This window comes from Rhinatrema bivittatum, unplaced genomic scaffold, assembly GCF_901001135.1.
Source record: "Rhinatrema bivittatum unplaced genomic scaffold, aRhiBiv1.1, whole genome shotgun sequence".
Classification (NCBI taxonomy): Eukaryota; Metazoa; Chordata; class Amphibia; order Gymnophiona; family Rhinatrematidae; genus Rhinatrema; species Rhinatrema bivittatum.
Window position 1 is genome coordinate 51,381 of NW_021821260.1, and position 20,310 is coordinate 71,690.

At 41.4% G+C, this 20,310-nt stretch overlaps 1 protein-coding gene across 1 annotated transcript in view; it reads left to right on the forward strand.

Moving 5' to 3' along the window:
* Positions 1-20,310, forward strand: part of LOC115082560 (dynein heavy chain 7, axonemal-like) — a gene marked incomplete at its 3' end in the record, with an annotated part of 54,158 nt that overhangs the window by 27,195 nt on the left and 6,653 nt on the right. The window contains exons 4-5 of the mRNA XM_029586776.1: positions 3,124-3,336; positions 12,333-12,442. Coding sequence (XP_029442636.1) covers positions 3,124-3,336; positions 12,333-12,442 — 323 coding nt within the window. The remainder of the gene's footprint in view (positions 1-3,123; positions 3,337-12,332; positions 12,443-20,310) is intronic.

Sequence of the window (20,310 nt, forward strand, 5' to 3'; positions counted from 1 at the left end):
GCTGCACATTCATGTCTGATGGGGCCTGACCCTCCCAAAACTCTTCTAGAGCCCCTAAACTACTCAGGAGTGTCTTCAAAGAGTAGCTCAAATGGAGAAAACCCTGTTGAGGCATGGGGTATCCCTCAAACTGCAAACAAGAGGAATGGGATTAGTTGGTCATAGTTTCTCAAGGCCCCATGCATGCACCTACATAGATTTCCCTTTAGGGTTTGGTTGAACTATTCTTCCATCCCATCCATCTGGGGATACTAGACGGTGGTCTTGATGTGTCAGATCCTGAAAGAGGTCCGCACCTGCTTCAGTAATTGGGAAATAAAATTTGTCCCTCTATTCATCAAGATAGTCCAGGGAAACCCCACTTGGCAGAAAATTTGAATCCATTTCCTCATTATTACTTTGGCTAAAGTAGTTTGCAGGGATATGGCCCACGGAAACAGGGTGGAGTAATCAATCATCATCATGATATATTAATGGCCCCTCACACTCCTCTCTAGAGGGCTTACAATGTCCACAGCCACCTGCTCTAAGGGTTCTGCGATTATTGGTAACGGGACCAAGGGACTCCACTTTGGTTTATCTGTAGCGGTTCTCCAACAAACAGGGCAGGAGGCACAATGATCCTTTATGGCCCATGCTATCCTGGGCCAGTAGAAAAGCTCTGTTAGTCAAGCCAGGGTGGCTTTACTTCCTAAATGGTATGCCTTAAGAGTGTCATAGGTGAGGGGCAGCATTGTTTCCTGAAAAGCCTTATGATCTAACAAACCATTCCCCCCCAGTAATCTCACAATATGGGTATGCTTTTTCTTTATATTTATTAGAGCATTTTTCTTCTTCCATATTTCTTCTCACCTCCTGAATTACAGTATCCAGTTCTTTTTCATCCCTGAAGTCGGGTAGCTTCTCTAGAATCTCTAGCCCCTACCCTATTTTCCTGAGGTCTCTCATGCTCTGCTGCCCACCTGACTCCTTTTTCTGCCCCTAGTTGGGGACCCTTCCCATTTTTGGCTTCTAGGTTCCATGATAATCTCCAAATCTGAAAAGGGAAAAATTTCCCTCAGCTCCTTTGATTCTTGTGCCTCTCTAGGCCTACTTTTTTCACAAGATTGAGCTCTTGTGGCTACCAAAGTTTCTTGCATCTAGATTTGGTCTCTCAGTCCCTTTCTAAAATTAGCTGGAAGGGGAGCCTTTCCACAACTGCCAGCTTTAACTTTGTTTCCTTCCCCTTCCATCCCACTATGACCGCAGTCAGGAAACAACTGTGGATGTTTCCATGCACACATTGGACCCGTACCAGGTTTTTCCCTAGGGGATTCAAGAAGACCCATTCTCCTGGCCACCGGGCCCGTAATCAGGGATTTGTTATGTCCTGTATTTAAAATGGCTTTCATCTGGGACCCATTCATACTTACTTCTTTTGAGAACTCTATGTTCTACACTCTATGTTCCTTCAACAATATCCTTACATCGGAAACGTTCCATTTCTTTAGCAGGACCTGTCCAATGGAACATGCTCCCACCAGACATCCGCCTTGAGATCTGCTTTGCTTCCTTCAAAAAGAAAATTAAAACCTGGCTCTTTAGCCAAGCTTTTCCAGAACTTTGATTATTTTTTACCTCCAGCTATCAAGATTTTCTCACCATCTCAATCCCTTTTGCAGATCACAGTTATCTTAGACAATTACGCCTTATTTTATGATTTGATTTCTCAGAGACTTTACAACTTTATCAGTGTTATTATTCGAATCTGTTTTCCATGTTTTCCAAGTTCTATAACCTTGTTATATGTACCGCCTCTTGGCATAATTTTTATGTTTCAATGTAAACCGATGTGATCTGTATTTTAATACAGGAACACCGGTATATAAAAATCTAAAAATAAATAAATAATAAATAAATAACTCTTCTTCCAAACAGTTTTTTGTGAGCCCCTCCTGTTTTCCCCAGCCAGTAAATGAACAATTTATATAGGGACAGTCTTTTTAAAATGCCTCTCCTCCCCACAGGTACAATACCAGAGAGCCTTCCTTCCTTCTGAAGGGAAACCCTTTCCCTTAAACCCCAAGGGGGTTCTATCCTCCTTTTTCCCCACCTCCTGGGCTGGGATTTCCCAACCCTTTCTTCCACGCTCCCCCCTTGGATCCCACAGCTTCGGAACTAGGCTTCCTATCTGGATTGGAGGCCTCCTCTGAGTCCAAGAAGCACTTGCTAAATCAATTGGCTTCTCCCACGTCAATGGGGCCCTGCTGGGCCATCCTGTTTCTCATAGGGGAGGGTAAGATATTTAAGTATTGTTCAAAAATTATTGATGCTACTACGTTTTCACTACTTTGGACTTTAGGGCACAGCCAATGGTTTACTGGGTCCTTTAATTTCTGCATTATTACTTGGGATCTTTCTCCTTTTCCTATCTTCAAACTCCTACATTTTCTCCAATATACCTCTGGAGTGAGTCCCAAGCAATATATTGTGGCAATTTTCAAAAGCCCATTTACATACACAAAACTTTTTGACAGTTCAGCCCTTTGGAGTGAATTTTCAAAGGAGTTACACATGTAAAAAAAAATTTCAAAAGCCTAGTTACATACTTAAAGTCCATTTATGTCATAAACCCCATTTTTATGTGCATAAATCCTTTTGGAAATTACCTCCTCAGCCTTTAAAATGTTTCAGGTCAACACAGCAAGGGCTTTCAAATCTCAACCCTAACTTAAGCAGTATAGAAAATCCTTCTCACATCAGAGCTGCATAAGAAACATGTTCAAAACTAACTGGCCATCATAAATAAGACTCATGCCATTGCAATCAAATTTCAGTGCTGTACTACATGTCAGAGAATATAATTATAGGTGAGAAGAACTGTGCAAAAAAAGCATTTCCTGTTTTTTCAAAATGCATTTAAAATGAAGTCCCAAAGAAACCATTTATGTCATTGCTGGGATAATTTCAAAGACAACCCAACACTGGACCAGGGTTTTGAGATCAAATTCTCTACATTTGGGTTTGGGACAGCTCTGCTTGGGTAAATATTAGCAATGAGTCAATGAGTTTTATGTTTTGGTGCAGATTAGATAGTATTTGTGATATTAAATAAATCTTCATATTCCTATTATTTATTTCTAGGCACTTGAGGATTACTTGGACCTAAATAATAGTCAAATTGATGATATTGTTGCCTTGGTGCGTGGTCAGCTCTCTAAGCAGAATCGAATAACTCTTGGTGCATTAGTTGTATTGGATGTTCATGCCAGGGATGTCCTTACAGTTTTGGTAAAAAAACAAGTCAGTGATGAAAATGACTTTGAATGGTTAAGCCAACTTAGGTACTACTGGGAGGTAAGTGATATCATTGAATCTAATCTGAAGACTATTTATTTTTACAAAATTTAATATAATTATATGCTCATTATATGTTATGATTAGCTTCAATCAAATGGAACGTGTTGATACGTTGAACAAATCATATTGCTGTTTTTCACTTACAGCAGTAATAAATAAATCTTTTAAACTGAATTACAGTTTGTCATTGCAAGTTCAATAAATATTAAGATGGAGCTTGATTTAAATTTGGTATTGAGAGGATATTTCCTTTTTATGTGAGAAATATATACCTGCAGACAAAGAGGCCTATGTACTAAAGAGCACTCTTTTATAAGTGATAACATATACACAACCTACTTTACAATACCAATTCCATCTGGCTATGTTCACTATTAAGAATCTACAGACCCTCTAGACAACTCCGCTCCCTTGATAAATGCATTCTTGAAGTACCTACAGTAAAATCCGTAAGTTTAGCACTAACCCACAAACGAGCATTCTCTGTCGCCAGAACATATCCGTCTGACAGCCAACCGTACAGAATTTAAGAAATTGTTAAAAACTCATCTCTTCACCCATGCATACAATTTATATTAAGTTTACTACACTACATTACGATTGGTAATTTAACTGTCTATTTTATGAATTTTAATGTGTTTGTATATGATTTTATGACCTGTTTGTTAATGTGTAATACTACTTGTGTATGTGCAAATATGTAAACCGCCTAGACGGATAGCCCCCTACCCATTGTGCGGTATATAAGAATTTTAAATAAATAATAAATATTAGAAGTGCTCTTAGCATAAGCCATCTAATTTACATGTTAATACTTAATAGTGCTTTTAATTTTGTTAATTAGCACATGAACATTTTAATGCAGAAACCTGTTAATGAGGTAATATGATGCAAAACCGTGCATAAGCCCATTTCCTATGAGCACAGAGAAAAATAACATGCATTAAAACTATCAAAAATGAATACTGACCCATTAATGAAAAAAATACTCTTTGGGGGAGGTGAGGTTGTGATAATGTCTGCGTTAATGTGCTAACTTTAATGCTGGGAATGTAACAAAAAACTCATTTGCATATACATGGGCTGTAGCTGCTGTTTAACACACTTTATACATTGACCTGTTAGGCCAAGATTTATCAAAATGCACTAACTATTACATTTGATAGGAAAAGGGGTGTATTTCATGGTAATAGGCAGTTTATTGCAATTTGCACTAATGCCTATGTAAAGTGCAAATTGTGATCACTTGGGGGGACGGGGGAGAAAGAGAGAGAGCGAGAGAGAGAGAGAGCGAGAGTGAGCGAGCACCTAGCCATAATGCCCTCACACTAGATAGGTATTTTTATCTCTATGGGAGGCCCACCTAGTCACTCAAGGTGAGGTTTAGGTATTAGTGTAGGGGTTAGGGGCCACTTTGACGTATGAACAGAAGATTTGATGACCTTCGGCGTGAGGAAACTCATCCAAAGATGAGATTTGTGCAATGTTCTCTCAACCAAGAGAGCACTGTTCTATTCGTACGTCTCACTTTGAATGTCAAAGTGGCCCCTAAACCCTACACTAATACCCAAACCTCACCTTGAGTTACTAGGTGGGCCTCCCATAGAGATATAAATACCTATCTAGTGTGAGGGAATTATGGCTACGTGCTCTCTCTCACTCTCTCTCTTCCCCCTCTTTCTCTCACTCACTCTCATATGGTAGGAGGGCCCTGATAGCTAGGCTGGCTGTCCAGGAGCTTAAAACCACTAAAAACATTACAATGCACAATAAAGCCTTATCAAACAAACTGTGAGCCCAGCCAATTGGCCAAAATTCCCATCCCAATATCCTCTCATTTGCATCACACCAAACAATATGGTGCTTTCACACACATTAATGGCATTTTCACATGCATTAAAGGAATGTGAAAATGCCATATAGCACTTTGATAAATGACCCCCTAAATTTGAATTACCCTACAGAATGGGATGATCCTTTATTTTTTGGTTCAGCTGTATTGCTCATAAGAATTTCGTTTTGGAAACTTAATTCTTTCTCAGATATGCAAATTTTCAATTCATGGTACTTAAGAGGTCGATATTAAAAAAAAACCATAAAACTGATATCTTATACCATTAAAGGTAGCTATCAGGGATAAATTATCAGGAATATTCAGTGTGATAAACATGACAGTGAATGTTCTTGAGTAAAGTTATCCCAAATAATTTTTAAACTTAACCAGCTGTACATGAATATCACCGATTAGATTACAGTTATCCAGGAAAATTTTCAGGATAACTGTAACCCTGCTATTACCCATATCTAGATGAATAACTTATTTGGCTAATTCCAAATATTGGAGTTATTTGGCTAACTAAGTTCACCCTGGAACGCCCTTGAAATGCCTTCTACTTATCTGGATAAATTTTATCTGGATGACTTATCTGGATGACTTTATCTGCATAAGTTGTGACGATTTTCAAAACTCAGCAGTCATCCAGGAAACAAATGTTATCCAGATAAAAGCCTTTCAATAGCAATTTCTAAGAGGACAATTTTCAAACAGTTCACTTAGTTACTGTTCAATGCTGCTCTCCCAAGGGGAGGAGCTAGCAATTTATGGTGAATCCTTGAGCCGATGGCAGATGACAGCACCCTCAAGAGGAGATCCTGAGAGGGACCACCAACTAGGCTGGAGTATTGAGACAAACACAGATAGTTCTTTATTAGACTGGAAGTAGAACCACCAGAGGTGGCAGTAGTGAGTTGATGTGCCCGGCAGGGTTGAAGTCCCTCTGATACTGGAACTATGATCTCTGAGTTGCTGAGCTGTAAGGAGAGACTATAGGTAGTGAGTAGACAGGATATGCTGGACATAACCAGTGGTAGATGATACACTCACAATTATAGATATCTGTAATGTCTTCTTATGCAACAGAGAGTCTTCAGTATTCAGGAACAGGAGCCGCAGGCGAGTACTGGCTCCTATAGGCAGTCTGAATTAGAACTCACAATAACTGTGTATGGGATGGCTTCTGGAATAGAAGAGAGGCTAGAAGAGATTTAGGAACATAGGCCCTAGTGGAGCGAGTACCGGTTCCTATCTGCAATCTGCAATAGTAACTCATGACCCTACGATAATGTCTTAGACTTTATGGAGTCTAGAGATTAGGAACAAGGGCCCTCGTGGAGTGAGTACTGGTTCCTATCTGTAATAGGACTCACTGTGTTCACGTCTGCGATCGCCTCCAGGCAATAGGAGTCTTCTGAGTCTTCAGGAACGTAGGCCCTTGAGGAATACTGGATCTCGTACTGCAAGCTGAAATCAAGAAGAGCGAGAACGGAGCCCCTGAGGAGCGGGTACTACATGTAAGAAAAGGGAGGCAGAGTAGCTTGGGGAATCGTACCCAAAGGGAAGATTTGAGTCCTTGCTAACTCGTTTGTAGTTAGCAAACCAAGACCTTTTAAATTGAATACGGATGACATCACTACGGGGGGACGTCCCCGAGGTTCGCGCCCTTGCTGGTACAAAGTCTGGAGCGCGCGAGCGCGTCCTACATCATCAGGAATATGGCGGATCCGTAGCGTTACAAAGTATATGGCTACTTTTATTGTATATTTTGTAGCTTATTTTGGAAAATAGCTAGCATAAAGTATGCATACTAAAAGTGCCTATGTACTTTGCACCTGATAGTTAATGTAGACAGCAGAGGAGGAGGGAGGAAGAGGAAATAGCATGTGTTCTTTTGCAAATGCCATATATGCATTCTATTTTATTACCCCTAACTTAAACAACCCTCCTGGGAATGCCTCTTTTTAACTTGGCTAAAAGTACATGCGCTACGGAAGCCCTTGTATACTTTCAGGCCAGCAGAGGATGGCAATTTAACTACAGGTCAATTTACCCAAATAAATGGCTTTGAAAATTGCCTTCTAAATTGAAAGGACTTTTTATCTGATATCATTTAAAATCCTCTACCTTTTCAATTTATCTTTGTACCTCAATTATTGTTATTCATTGCTACAGAAGCATAAAGACATCTTCCAGATAATGGGCCGGGTTTTCAAAAGGTTACACGCGTAAATCATACGTGTGCCGGGCCTATTTTCAAAAGGCCCGGCGATGCGCGTAAAGCCCTGGGACGCGCGTAAGACCTGGGGCTTTCAAAAAGTGGCGGTCCAGGGGAGGGGCGGTCGGGGGGGAAGGGTGGGGGCATGGCCAGAGGCTCCCGGCACAGCGGCCATTTGCAGCTGTGCCGGGGATCGTGCACTGGCAGTCCGCCGGTGTGCACAACTTACTTCAGCCCCAGGGCTGAAGTAAGTTTGGAAATAAAAGAAAGAACAAGGAAAAGGTAGGGGGGAAAGAGCGGAGGAGGTAGGGGAAGGGAAGGTGGGGTGGGGGGATAGGGAACGGGGAAGGCAGTGCGGCTCGGCGCACGCAAGGTGCATAATTGTGCACCCTCTTGCGCACGCTGACCCCTGATATTATAACTTGCGCACCTGAGCACGCAAGTTATAAAATCAGGCATACATGTGTGCGCGCCGGGTAGCCCACGCACATGTACACCCACACGTTGTTTTGAAAATCTACCCCAATCTGTTTTATCATCCTAGTCCCTTCATGGATAGATTACCATTGAAAATTAACAAGTATAAAGTATGTGCATTTAAATCACTGCTTATTTTGCACTTACTATATGTGTGGGCAGTGTGTGTGTGGGGGGGTTGTTTCAAATAATGTGCACACATTTGAAAATGCTAAGAGTCTATGCAGTTTTACTCCCCCAACCTAAACGTGCTCTAAAGATCATCCCATTTTAGTGCAGCCAAAACTATATGTTTTGTGAACCCCGCACATATTTTTCAGTTACTCCGAGAAGGGCAGTTTTCAGACAGATCAATTAATCTAGGTAAATCAATATGGGTTTATAAATTGCCCTCACAGAGGACAATTTTCAAAAGCCATTTACTTGGGTAAGTGCCTGTTTACTCAGGGAAATAGGCTGTCTGAACATTGCTTACCCTTTCCTGGGATAAAATAAGCACAGTGATCAACAACACTCATACTTTTACCTGTGGGAAGAGTAAGTGGGCTTAGAGGCCAGATAAGGTCAGGGGAAGCAACACTACATGTAGGTTTGCATTTTCAAAACTGGGTGCTTTGGAGAGAAGGAGTAGATGCCAACAAAGAGGCTGCAAATTTGTGGGCTCTCTTTCTTGGGGCAGTTTTCCAAAGAATGTGCATATTTTCCTTTTGAGAATTGGTGAAAAGTCCATGGGTTAAGGTACCTGCAGATTTTGCAAATGCCCACATTGTTTTGAATATTACTTCCAAAATGTACACCGTCCTTTCTGTTTTTCTGAGGTTATTGTTCTTCCTATTAAAGCAGCAATACTAGTGAAAACAATTTAGATAATTCAGTGGGCTATTAAAACCAAATTACTAAGGTCTCTTTTTTTCTTTCTGGATTTTGTTGATTCCTGAAAAGATATTAGCATTTACCATTTTTAAAAACTCATCCTACTTAATCTTTTCCTCCATTCTGAATTTAAGTAAATTGGAGCATTGCTGTGCTGAGCTTTATCAGAACTTCATGTAGTTTTCCCATCAATAACTGAATATGAATACAGCACAGACAGCTGAAGAGTGATTTCAGAGAAGGACATTTTTAGGGAGTGTAGCCTTAATGGAAGTTGCATGTTTTTCTTTCTAGATAAATATAAAACATAAGAAATAAAATATTTTAAAACAAAATGAAATATGCAAGTTTATATTTTGAGAAATTTCGTTTAATTGTTATTTCCTCTGAAAGGAGGCATTATATATTTCTCCCTAACCTGATTATATTACTTAGAATTTTTACAGACCTCAGAGATCTTAGGGGAAGTCATCCTAAATAAATATGATTTTAAAAAAAGAGTCTGAGTGGAATGAAATCTGAAATTATTTTTTTAAAATTCTTTCAGAAGCAACCTTAATAAAAATATTTGAACAAATTGTAAAGTGACTTGTTGTTAGCACTTAAATTTGATTGAGGCGGAGATATTTTGCCTTCTGTACAGTCATTTTGTTTGAACCCATGTTGGAACTCTGTTCACCTCAGATGCTCATACTGAAATGCATCTCGAGATACCGTAAGACCAGATGCACTAAGCCATGAATGACTTTACAAAGGCAATAGTTCACAGAAAAAAGACAGGTTATGCTTTCATGTTTATGAACGTGCTCTGTTTGGCACTTTTGTATATGCTAATTTTTGTTTATGAAACCATTTGCTCAAATTATGCAAAAGCACTAACAGACTTAAATTTATGCAAATGCCCAGTTTCCTGCAGCACTTAACTACACTTCAGCGAGGTGTAGTTATTATGTTGTTTTGTAAAAAAGTTGGCGATCTCTCAGGAAACGTTTTACTAGAAAATTGCCGTGGGAATCATTTGGTATAAGTAATCCCTGGGCTGATAATCCCGGATAAAAGTCCCAAAGGTTCACAACTCAAACCAGTTCTGACAGTCAAATATTATCTGAGTGGCCATGATTCCCTGAGCGAGGTTGGGGGAAGGGGGGGGAAGCTTACTTCCTAGGCCCTGAGTGTTAATCATCTGTAATTATTAAAGTCTATTGTATACAGCACTAATAATTGCATTGTGGTAAACAGTAATAATAATGCAGGAAGTAAGTGGTGATTTCCAAGTTAACTTTTACTGAGCAAAGATGGAAAGTTGATGAGAATGGTCAGTTACAAGTTCTTATCCTCTTCTATCCATTTACAGCTTCAGTTCTTTTTCATAAGGGGAAGATTTTATAAATCTATTTGCGCGCGTACTTTTGTTCGCGCACCAGGCGCAAAGAAAAGTATGCTGGATTTTATAAGATCCGGGGTTGGTGTGCGCAAGGGGGTGCACATTTGTGCAACTTGCACGCGCCGAGCCCTGCGCGAGCTGCCCGTTCCCTCCGAGGCCGCTCCGAAATAGGAGCGGCCTCAGAGGGAACTTTCCTTCTGCCTCCCCCCACCTTCCCCTCCCTTCCCCTATCTAACCCACCCCCCAGCCCTACCTAAATCCCCCTACTAACCTTTATCAGCGAAGTAATGCCTGTACTCGGCCACGTCCCTGGACCACCCCACGCCCCTGAACACGCCCCGAAGCCGACACCACGCCCCCTGGCCACGCCCAATGACTGCCCCTTTTTGCAAGCCCCGGGACTTACGCACGTCCCGGGGCGCGAGCAGGGGGGGGGGTTTAAGGGTTACGCGCATAACTTATGCGCGTAACCCTTTTAAAATCCTGCCCTAATTGTGTGACTTTAAGGTTCCAATTACTGCATAATGTTACTGAAGTCAACTGAATCTTCTTATTCTTAATCCTGAGCAGTTAGTGGAGTCATTTTGGAGCTTCCTCCCAGAATTTGGTGGATAGGATGATATTTTTCCAGTTCAGGTTTCATTAAAGTCCCATTTTTCATATCTTCAGTCCAGTTGTTCAGTCACTGTCCTTACTTCCCTGCTAGATGGTACTCTTTACTCCTCTTTTCCCTGGTCATCTAAATGAGATGGACATGGACACACCAAATGGCTGCCATAGGGGTCTTCTTTTCATTCTCCTCCTCAAGGATGAATAATGATCCATTCCTCCTCAAGTATTTCATTAGTCCATGTTACTTCCTTGAGTCCCTGGATCCTAAGAGACTCAGGTAGGTTGCAAAACTAAAATCTTCAGAAACAGGGAAATCAAAAATAGAGAAAGAAATGGAGGAGGAACATCTTCCTCCTCAAAACAAAATTTTTCCAATGGGTCATCTTAAGTTTAGATGAAGGCACCCTTACTACTTTTCCTTTACCTGTATCTCAGCCTTAGAGGCCCTTGCGTTAAAATAAAGAGACTGGGAAGAACATAGCAACATACTCCCGTTCAAGGAATAACTCAAAAGTCCAGGATGAAAAAAAGAAAATAGATGCCTGTAGTCTAAAATTAATCCTTTATTGAAGTGGAGACACAAGGGTAGCCCGACTCTGGCCGAGTTTCGCCGTAACACAACGGCTGCCTCAGGGGCTTACATCAATCTTCTTGAGCTCCTCAATCATATATAAACTAAAATGAAAGATGATCGTATAGATAACTGTATGATCTCTTATGTTGCTCCGTCTTACAGCATTCGCAGAACATCGATCTCCACTTGTGAAGTCAAATGGTTTACATAGTGAACAAATATATATCATATGGGGGAATTGCAATATTTATGAGAGAGAGAGAACCTCTGGAGTAACACACATATTAGTCATCTATTTATACAACTGTAGAAGGGTCAACAAGTAACTGGAGGTGAGGTTTTGGTGGAGGTCTAGGGTTTGGGGTCAGTTTTACATGCATAATCAGAGGGACAAGCAGCACAGTACACATCAGTGAAGATTTGTTGTGATTTTGAATGAGGAAAGCAACAAAAAGATGAGATTTCTACAATGTACTTTTGCCCTAGCTTATTAGCACCTAGGTAGAGATAATTGTAGCACACATTGCAGAAAAATACCTATGCAAAGCAGTAAAATAGCACACATTGTAGTAACTCAAAAATTACCTTAACCGTGCCCCTTTTTTTATTATGGTTGCTATTCATGTGAAATTTATAGCAAACTGATAACTCTAGGCCAATATTTCAGATCTTCTGGCTAGCTATCTTATAAGGTACATAAGCTCTGAGCTTTCTGTGTCTTTTTAGATTGATCATTCAGCCAGGTCTGATATTTTGTTTATTATGAACTACAGAATTGTTAGGTGGCGTGTGTGCCTACTCATTAATGATGTAAGAAGGTGTTGATTATCATTCTGCCTTCATTAGGGTAAACATTATAGTTTCTACACATATTTTGAAAAATGTGTAATACATTTCAGGTATGCTGAGATTTACAAAAGGGATGCACATAGCCCAATAATTATTTTTGTAATTTGTAAGTTGGTACTTTGTAAATTGGTAATTTGTAAGTTGGTTTATAAATTGTTTATGCTCTTTACAGGAGGGACAACTGCAAACAAAAATGATCAATGCTGGCTTACAGTATGGCTATGAATATCTTGGTAATACTCCTAGATTGGTTATTACCCCTCTTACAGATAGATGCTACAGGTAAAAATAAAAAGTAGTGAAAATATTTCATATGTAAATGCACATACTGTGACATCAAAGTAAAAACAGGTTTAATTTTTTCCATGTCAGCAGATGATATCAATTGATTTGGTGTATCTAGCCTCCATAATGTTTCTGCACATCAATTAGTCCTTCATTTGGTTATTTTATTTCTAGTTTTCAGCCTTGGCAACAGATTCTGATACCATTGGGGAGTTTATTTGTGTGCTATAAATATTTTAGAGTTTTTCAACACTTTTATTCTCACTTTAAAAAGCTAGAGAATAGGTTTCTATGCATCCCCCTTCTGTGTGATTGTTAGGTTATCTTTTTTCAGTTTTCTGATTATAGTCCCTCATGTGCCCTCTCAATTGCTGTTCAGTGTTAATAGACTGCTCTGCTTGAGCTTTGTTCTCCCAGGTAATAACTCCATCAGACAACTGCCAACCCAGTATGTGATGAAGCCATAAAAAAGACAAACACAACTTAAGCTTTTATGCTTTTATCTAAGTAGTAACTGAGAGGATAGAAAAATTATCTGGGATAAAATACTAATAGAGTACATATGACTTAGAAGTTTAATTTGGGCACATTCATAAAACATATCTCATTTTTACTGAATCACTTTTAACTTTAACTTATTAGTTTGCCAGTTACAGTATGCCACATCTCTGAACATAAATGCTTGTGACCAGAAACATTAAGAAAATGTGTTTGTATTGTTTAAGTTTAGAGCAGTGGAATATCAATAAATGAAATCCAGTACTGAATACTGAATCAATGTGCATAGAAGATTACTGGCAATCTGGTCAGAAGAAGTATTGGACAGTAAAAGTAGAGGTATGCTTTCTCTGAAAACAAGCAAGTGGATCTTGTGATCCTAGTCAACACCAAATGGATGATCCAGAGTTCTCTGGAAAGATTTTTAGGCCGTTACTACTCAAGCATAGGAATTCCTGTCCTGCTGTGGTCCACAGCACCCCTCAGTTCCTTTTCATCCACCAAGGCTGAAATGGATTTCCATGTTAGTAGCTCTACAGCTTTACTTGGCTTCATTTTGCTATTATCTTTGAGCTTCAGCCTGAACACACTCTCTACCTTTCCTTAGTTAGTTTTGGTTTTTTTTACAGTAAGCTACAGTTTTTTCTTTCCTTTGTCATTTGCTCAGCTGGCCTAGGAAATATTTTCTTCAACGTGACAATGCCAAGCAGTTCTCATGTCCAAAATGTTTGTTTTTTCAGATACCTTGCCAAAAGAAGTCCTCATTTGATTTCACCATTTTGATTTTCCTCATGTAATCCCCTCTTGGTTTTAAGCCCCTAATGTAGGGGTCACAAAGTTCCCGGGCCAAGCCCACTGTCCTGAACCTCTCATTCGTCTCATCATTTACTTTGCAGTAGTTAGCCACTGGGAAGCTGGGGTCCAACTGGCTGGGAGGATGATAAGCCTCTGAGGCCCTAGCCTCTGAGGCCCTAGGCTCTCTTTCTCCACTCAGCCACTCTTCCCGTAGTACTCACATTGTAGATCTTAGCAGTTTCAGCAGGCTGGATCTTAGGTCGGAAGAAAGCAGGAAGAGGCTTGGAGTGGTTTTCAAACAAAAAGTAGTTTACTGCAACTTAAAAAATAGAATCCAGTCAAGAATGCCAAAAATCATCATCATAAAAAGAAGAATAAATAACTCCAAGTGTTACAGTCTATCTATTCATGTTCAGTCTCTTAAGTGATGTCCAAAGCCCAAAATCCCTTCTCAGAGATGGGAAAGATAACTCTCTTCTCAAACAGTACAGGGAGATAGTGGTGAAAAAATATCTCCCTCCAACAAAAAGAAAAGCAAAACTTCTCTCAAAGAGTTCTTACTCCTGAGACACCACACACCCCACTTTCACTGAGCAGAAGATGCTGCAGTACCCTGACCCAGAGGACTCTGCTTTAACTGTGCACAAAGCACAGATGCCAAAATCAAGTCCCTTAAGATGGGGTAGTGTTGCACTCCTGCCCGCGGGCCTAGCCACGAGCAGGAGCTTACCTCCGCAGCCCGGAGGCCGCCATCTTACTGGTGTGGCAGGAGCCATGCTGGGATTTCCCATGCGGCAGGAGCCCGCAGACAGTCTTATCTTTATTGTGGCAGTGATCCGCAGACTTCAGCTGGCTCTTCTGCGGCACGGAGCCACTGCCCATGCTGTCCTTGGCAGGCCTAGAGGCCTGCTCCTCAGCAGCATGCATGCTGCCATCGCTCTGCCTTCTCGAGCAGCTCGGACGCCACCTTCCTCGTTGGGCCTGCTCCTGCACATCGGCGTCTTCAGCAAGACCGCTGTCCAGGGTCCTGCACTTCTTCTCTTCCTGCTTCCTTAGGTGCAGGGCCACGCCTCCTCACTGGTTTTAAAGGGCCAGTGAGGGAGAAGCCCTCCTGGCCCCGCCTGATGACATCATTTGGGATCCGCCTCCTTAGTCGTACAAAAGGGCCCCGTTGCCATTCAGTCATTGCCTTCACAAGGAGCAAGTTCCTCCCTGGTGTTCTCCAAGAAGCTGGTCTTGTTGGTCTTCCTGCATTCTCCGCTCCTCTGGGCATTCCTGTGTTCTTCGTTGGATCCTTCATCATCGTCTGTCCTTGTCTCTGCTGATGTCTCGTCTGTTCCGATGTCTCCTTCGTCCCGACTCCTGGTGTTCCTTCATCCAGTCTTCTTCTGATGTTTGTCTTGTCCAGATGTCCAAGGCTTTGTCAGATCCCTCCCAGCATGGTCTGCGACCAGCCCGGCTGGGTTGGTAGGGTGTGCTGCAGATTATATTCAGGTACTGTTGGTCCCTATCCCCAAAGGACTTACAATCTTACAAGGTTATTCATAAAAATGCGTTATGGCATTAACGCATGCATTAACTGTTGCACTGGAGGTGGACCCTTGGCCTGGTGCAGGATTGGTAAGGCCTCTGGTAGGACCCAGAGAGTGCCTGCCACCAGGAGGCAGAGCACACAAAGAGATAGAGGCTAGCTGGAGCTTCGCCATTAGCAATCCAGGGTTTCCGCAGGTTGAGCCCTTGGGTACCCGGACTGCCTGGACTTAGGTGGGCCTCAGAGGGTCTCCCAGAGAGGTGGTGGAGAGGTGTGCCCACCACGAGCAAAGGTGCATGGTTGGTGAAGAGAGAGGGACTAGACTCGAACAAGGATCACCGGAGACCTCAGGAAGGCAACAGGAAATGAAAGTCCTCCGGGCGAGATAGGCAGTTCCTATTGGTCTAGTCAGAAGTAGGCCACGAGGAGGCTGGTCTGGTGATCACAGGAGGAGCGAACAGAATATCTGAGTGGAACGCAAGGGTCAAAGCCAGGGAATCCATCCGAGGGTGGTCAGCCAAAGCAAGAGTCTGTTCCGAGATCAGTCCGAGTGTAGTCAAGGCAAGCAGAGGTCAGTTCCAGGCGGCGGTCAACATGGTCCAAGGGCAGGCAGAGGTCAGGTCCAGGCAGCGGTCAAGCGTGGTAGGGCAAGCAGAGGTCAGTACCATGTATCAGTTCAAGAAGGTACCACGAGAAGAGGACGAGGAGCAGGAATCAGGACAGATGCTGGGACACAGAGAGGACCACAGGAACACAGGAACGCAGGAGCACTGGAACAAGACAGGAACACAGGAACACTGGAACAGGGACTGGATCAAGGAAGCAGGAACAACACAGGAATGTAGGACGGCAACTAGCTACACTGGAGGTGTCGACATGATTGCTAAGGTGAGGTTCTGGGGAAAGGGCCTCGCCTCTTATAGTCCTGCTAAGTGATGTCATCGGAAGGCGTCCAGGCCGAGGTTCCCACCCTCGGTCCTTTAAATGTAGAGATGTCGGCCGCACGTGCGCCTGGGGGGGGGAGGCAAGGAGGCTGAAGACACGGAGCCCCTACGGGAGCTCTGCTGAGAGGCCTGCAGAATGGAGGAAGCCAGAGAGGTCCGAGGAGAATGTTGGGGACGTTGGGAGCTGGCAGCTGCGGCAAGGGAAGAGGAGCTGGAGCTTGTGGAGGGAAGTGCGAGGTGAGCAGGCCCGGTTGCAGCACAAACGCGACCGGGACTAGCAACATTAACGTGTTATTGCATGTGATAATTACGCTAGCGCATGGCGCAAATGCAAATTTTTGAAAGGGGTGAGATCAGGGAGGAGTTTGGGAGGGATTTATGAAAATAAGGGGCAATATTGCACCGTGTAATAGCATAACGCATGCTATTACACGGTGCAATATGCCATGGTTTTAATGCCATGGTTTTAATGCCAGAAATAACTACACCTTTTTTCCTGGCGTTAAGCTGTGCAATATACCGGTACCTGAAATGGCCATAATGCAATTCATAACAAATTTTTAGAATTACATTTTGGCCTTTTCTGGGCTTGGGAGGGGAGAGGGGGAGAGGGGAGAAGAAGAGTGGAGTGGAGTGGAAGTAGAGAGAGAGCCTCTGGGGAGGCCCTCCCAGTATGCAGCTATTTATATCTCTATAGGAGGGCCATCTAATAGGTCAAAGTGAGGTGGTGGTGGTGGTGCTTTAAGGGCCAGTTTCTCATGTACAGTGAGATGTATGAAGATTTGGTGTCATTTGGAGTTAGGAAATTCTCAAAGATAAAATTTTGTACTATGTTATCTCACCCTAACTTGATGGTACCCTGATAGAGTCCATCAAGCTAGGGTGAGTGAACATAGTGGAAACGGCTTCTTTGTGAGACTTTCCTCACTCCAACTGACGTCAAATCTTCACCAAGGTGTACCGTGCTGTTCAGATGTCTCACTCTACATGAGAAACTACAGTGAAGGCCTTGTAAATAGGTTTTCTCTCTCACTCTCTCTCTCCAGCACAAGGGGTGCAATAAATTTACCACACAATACTACCAATGTGAAGTGGTATATTATTGCGCAGTGCGGTAATTATAAAATGTCCCTATATATGCCCCTTTTTCTTATTGTGGGTCTTATCCATGCATTAATAATGCATTTTGATGAATCTAGGGGTAAGTTTATACCTGAGACAATGGAGGGTAAAGGGACTTGCCCAAGGTCACAAGGAGCAACAGTGATTACCCTAATTTGTAGCCTGGTGCTCTAACCACTAGGCTACTCCTCCACTGAAAAGGACCCAGGATTTCACCCAGTTTTTCCCTCAAGAGAAACAGACATAATTTGGTAATTTAATGGAGATGGTGAAGAGTGCTACCATCATCTGGTCTGCATGATCTTCAATGTTTTTGAGACAGAATTGAGATCCTTTAGTGAGGCCACTGATACTCCCAGACTGTCGTGACTGTGGGCTTCAGGCTTCAGAGAGGATTTGCAGGAATGGCTTGCTGATGTGCCTTGCGATGATAACAATCTCTTTGGTTATACTACTATATCAGAACCAAGAGCACACCGTAGAGGTGGAGGTCTCTTAGCCATCATAAAATCCTCACTGAAACCGATAAAGAAACAAATAACCTTCTCTGGTTCCTTTGAAATTCTACTAATTACTACGACAGTATTAAATATAGGCATTATTTACTGCCCACCTGGTTGTCTCAATTCAGAGATCTCCAATTTTCTAGAGGCCATTACAACACTTCCTGTAGACTTAAGTAAAACTATATTATTAGGTGACTTCAATGCACATATACTCACTCCATCTACAGTTACAAACTCACTCTTAGACTCTTTTGCCGGCTTAGGATGGGAACAACTTATTCAAACTCCAACTCATATAAAAGGCCAAATTCTAGACCTCGTGTTTTTTAATTCACTCTCCTTCACACCAACCTCGAAAGATACTAAAGTAATTCCCATCCCCTGGTCAGACCATCACAGAATTCACTTTTCTCTTACTCTAGAGCATAGTAGACACACAACTAGAAAACAACCTACAATACTTAAAAGGAAATTTATCAACCAAGATGCATTTGTAGAAGCAGTAACACCCAATTTACCTACCTCCATATCATCAAATATTGAAGACTCAATATCTAAATGGAACTCAGCTATTACCTCTACGTTAGATCTGATCGCTCCATATAAACAACACCAAATAAATAACAGGAAACAAAAGACCAATGCTCCCTGGTACTCAAATTCTTTACATCAACTAAAAACACACCTTAGAAAGTTGGAATGAAAATGGCGACATAAAAAAACAACCGAAGCAAAAAACACATATCGATGTACCCTTCGGCACTATTACAAAGAAATAAATCAAGCCAAAAAACTCTATTATGGAAAGTTAATCTCTAAAGCCAATGGAAATCCAAATACTTTATTCAATATAGTTAAAACATTAATTACTCCACACAACGAAAACTTCACAGAACACGATACAACATTTTGCAATAAAATTGCCAACCATTTTAAAACAAAAGTAATCACCATCTCCACAGAATTCTCACAACTACCTTACCCCACCTTTGTCAAGAAAGAACCTAATTATCAATGGTCCGAATTTAATCCAGTTTCAGACAATTCAATTCAAATTATAATCAGCAAACAAAAACCCTCAAACTCACCATACAATCCTTGTTCAGGAGCTTTCTTTAAAGCTATTGGTCATCATGCATACTCTTTTCTTAGTAGTCTAGTTAACCAATCTTTAGAAACAGGACAATTCCCATCCAATTTGAAAAAAAACATCCATTCTACCTATTCTAAAATCAAAAACAAAAGGTACAGCTGATCTCAATAATTACAGACCTATCGCCTCTCTCACATCATTAGCTAAACTAATAGAATCTGCAGTCTTACGTCAACTTTCCGATTTTCTATCCGAAAATAACATTTTCCACATTAACCAGCATGGCTTCAGAAAGGGACACTCTACAGAAACACTTCTTCTATCTACCTTTGACACATTATTCCGGGCCTTTGATTCATACACAGACTATATTATAGTATTTTTAGACATCTCAGCAGCATTTGATACGGTTGATCACCAAATTCTCATCTCAGGACTACAAGCAATAGGTATCACTGGAACAGTATTAAGTTGGTTTTCATCCTTTCTTACAGATCGCCCTCAACAAGTTAATATCAATCATCAATTTTCCACTCCCTACACAATTCCCTCTGGCGTTCCCCAAGGATCTTCATTGTCTCCCATACTATTCAATATATATCTTCTTCCACTTTGCCACATCTTATCTTCACTCAATTTACAATTCAAAATTTATGCAGATGACATTCAATTTCTGGTACCCTATAAAACTTCCTGGTCTGACACCCTTTCATTAGTTTCACTCTACCTATCTACCATTAATTCTTGGCTATCTCATAATCGTTTAAAATTAAATCCATCAAAAACTGAATTGGTTCATTTAACATCCATTACAGATTCCTCTATAGGTCCGCCATCCCATTTCACATTCAATGGTTCAACCATCCCAATTAATTGTCACGCCATAAATCTAGGAGTAACCATAAATACAGATTTATCCATGAAACAACAAATTTCCTCCCTAACAAAGAAATCATTCTATAAATTACAGCTTCTGAAACGTCTTCGTCCTCTTCTTTTCTATCGTGATTTCAGGACTGTCCTTCAATCTCTCATTTTCTCTGGTCTAGACTATTGTAATGCTCTCTATCTAGGTCTATCTGATTCATCAATTCATCCGCTACAACTAGTTCAAAATAGTGCTGCTCGCTTATTATCCGGTACCTCCATTCGCAATCATATTACACCCATCCTACATTCTCTTCATTGGCTACCCATAAAGTACAGGATAAAATATAAAGTAATCTCAATCATTCACAGTCTAATTAATAATTCCTCATCCACCTGGCTTTGCACCTTACTCCGTATTTACAAACCCACCCGACACTTAAGATCACTTACTCAAAATCTCTTAGACATTCCATCACCACGACAGGCCAGATTAGACATCACCAGGA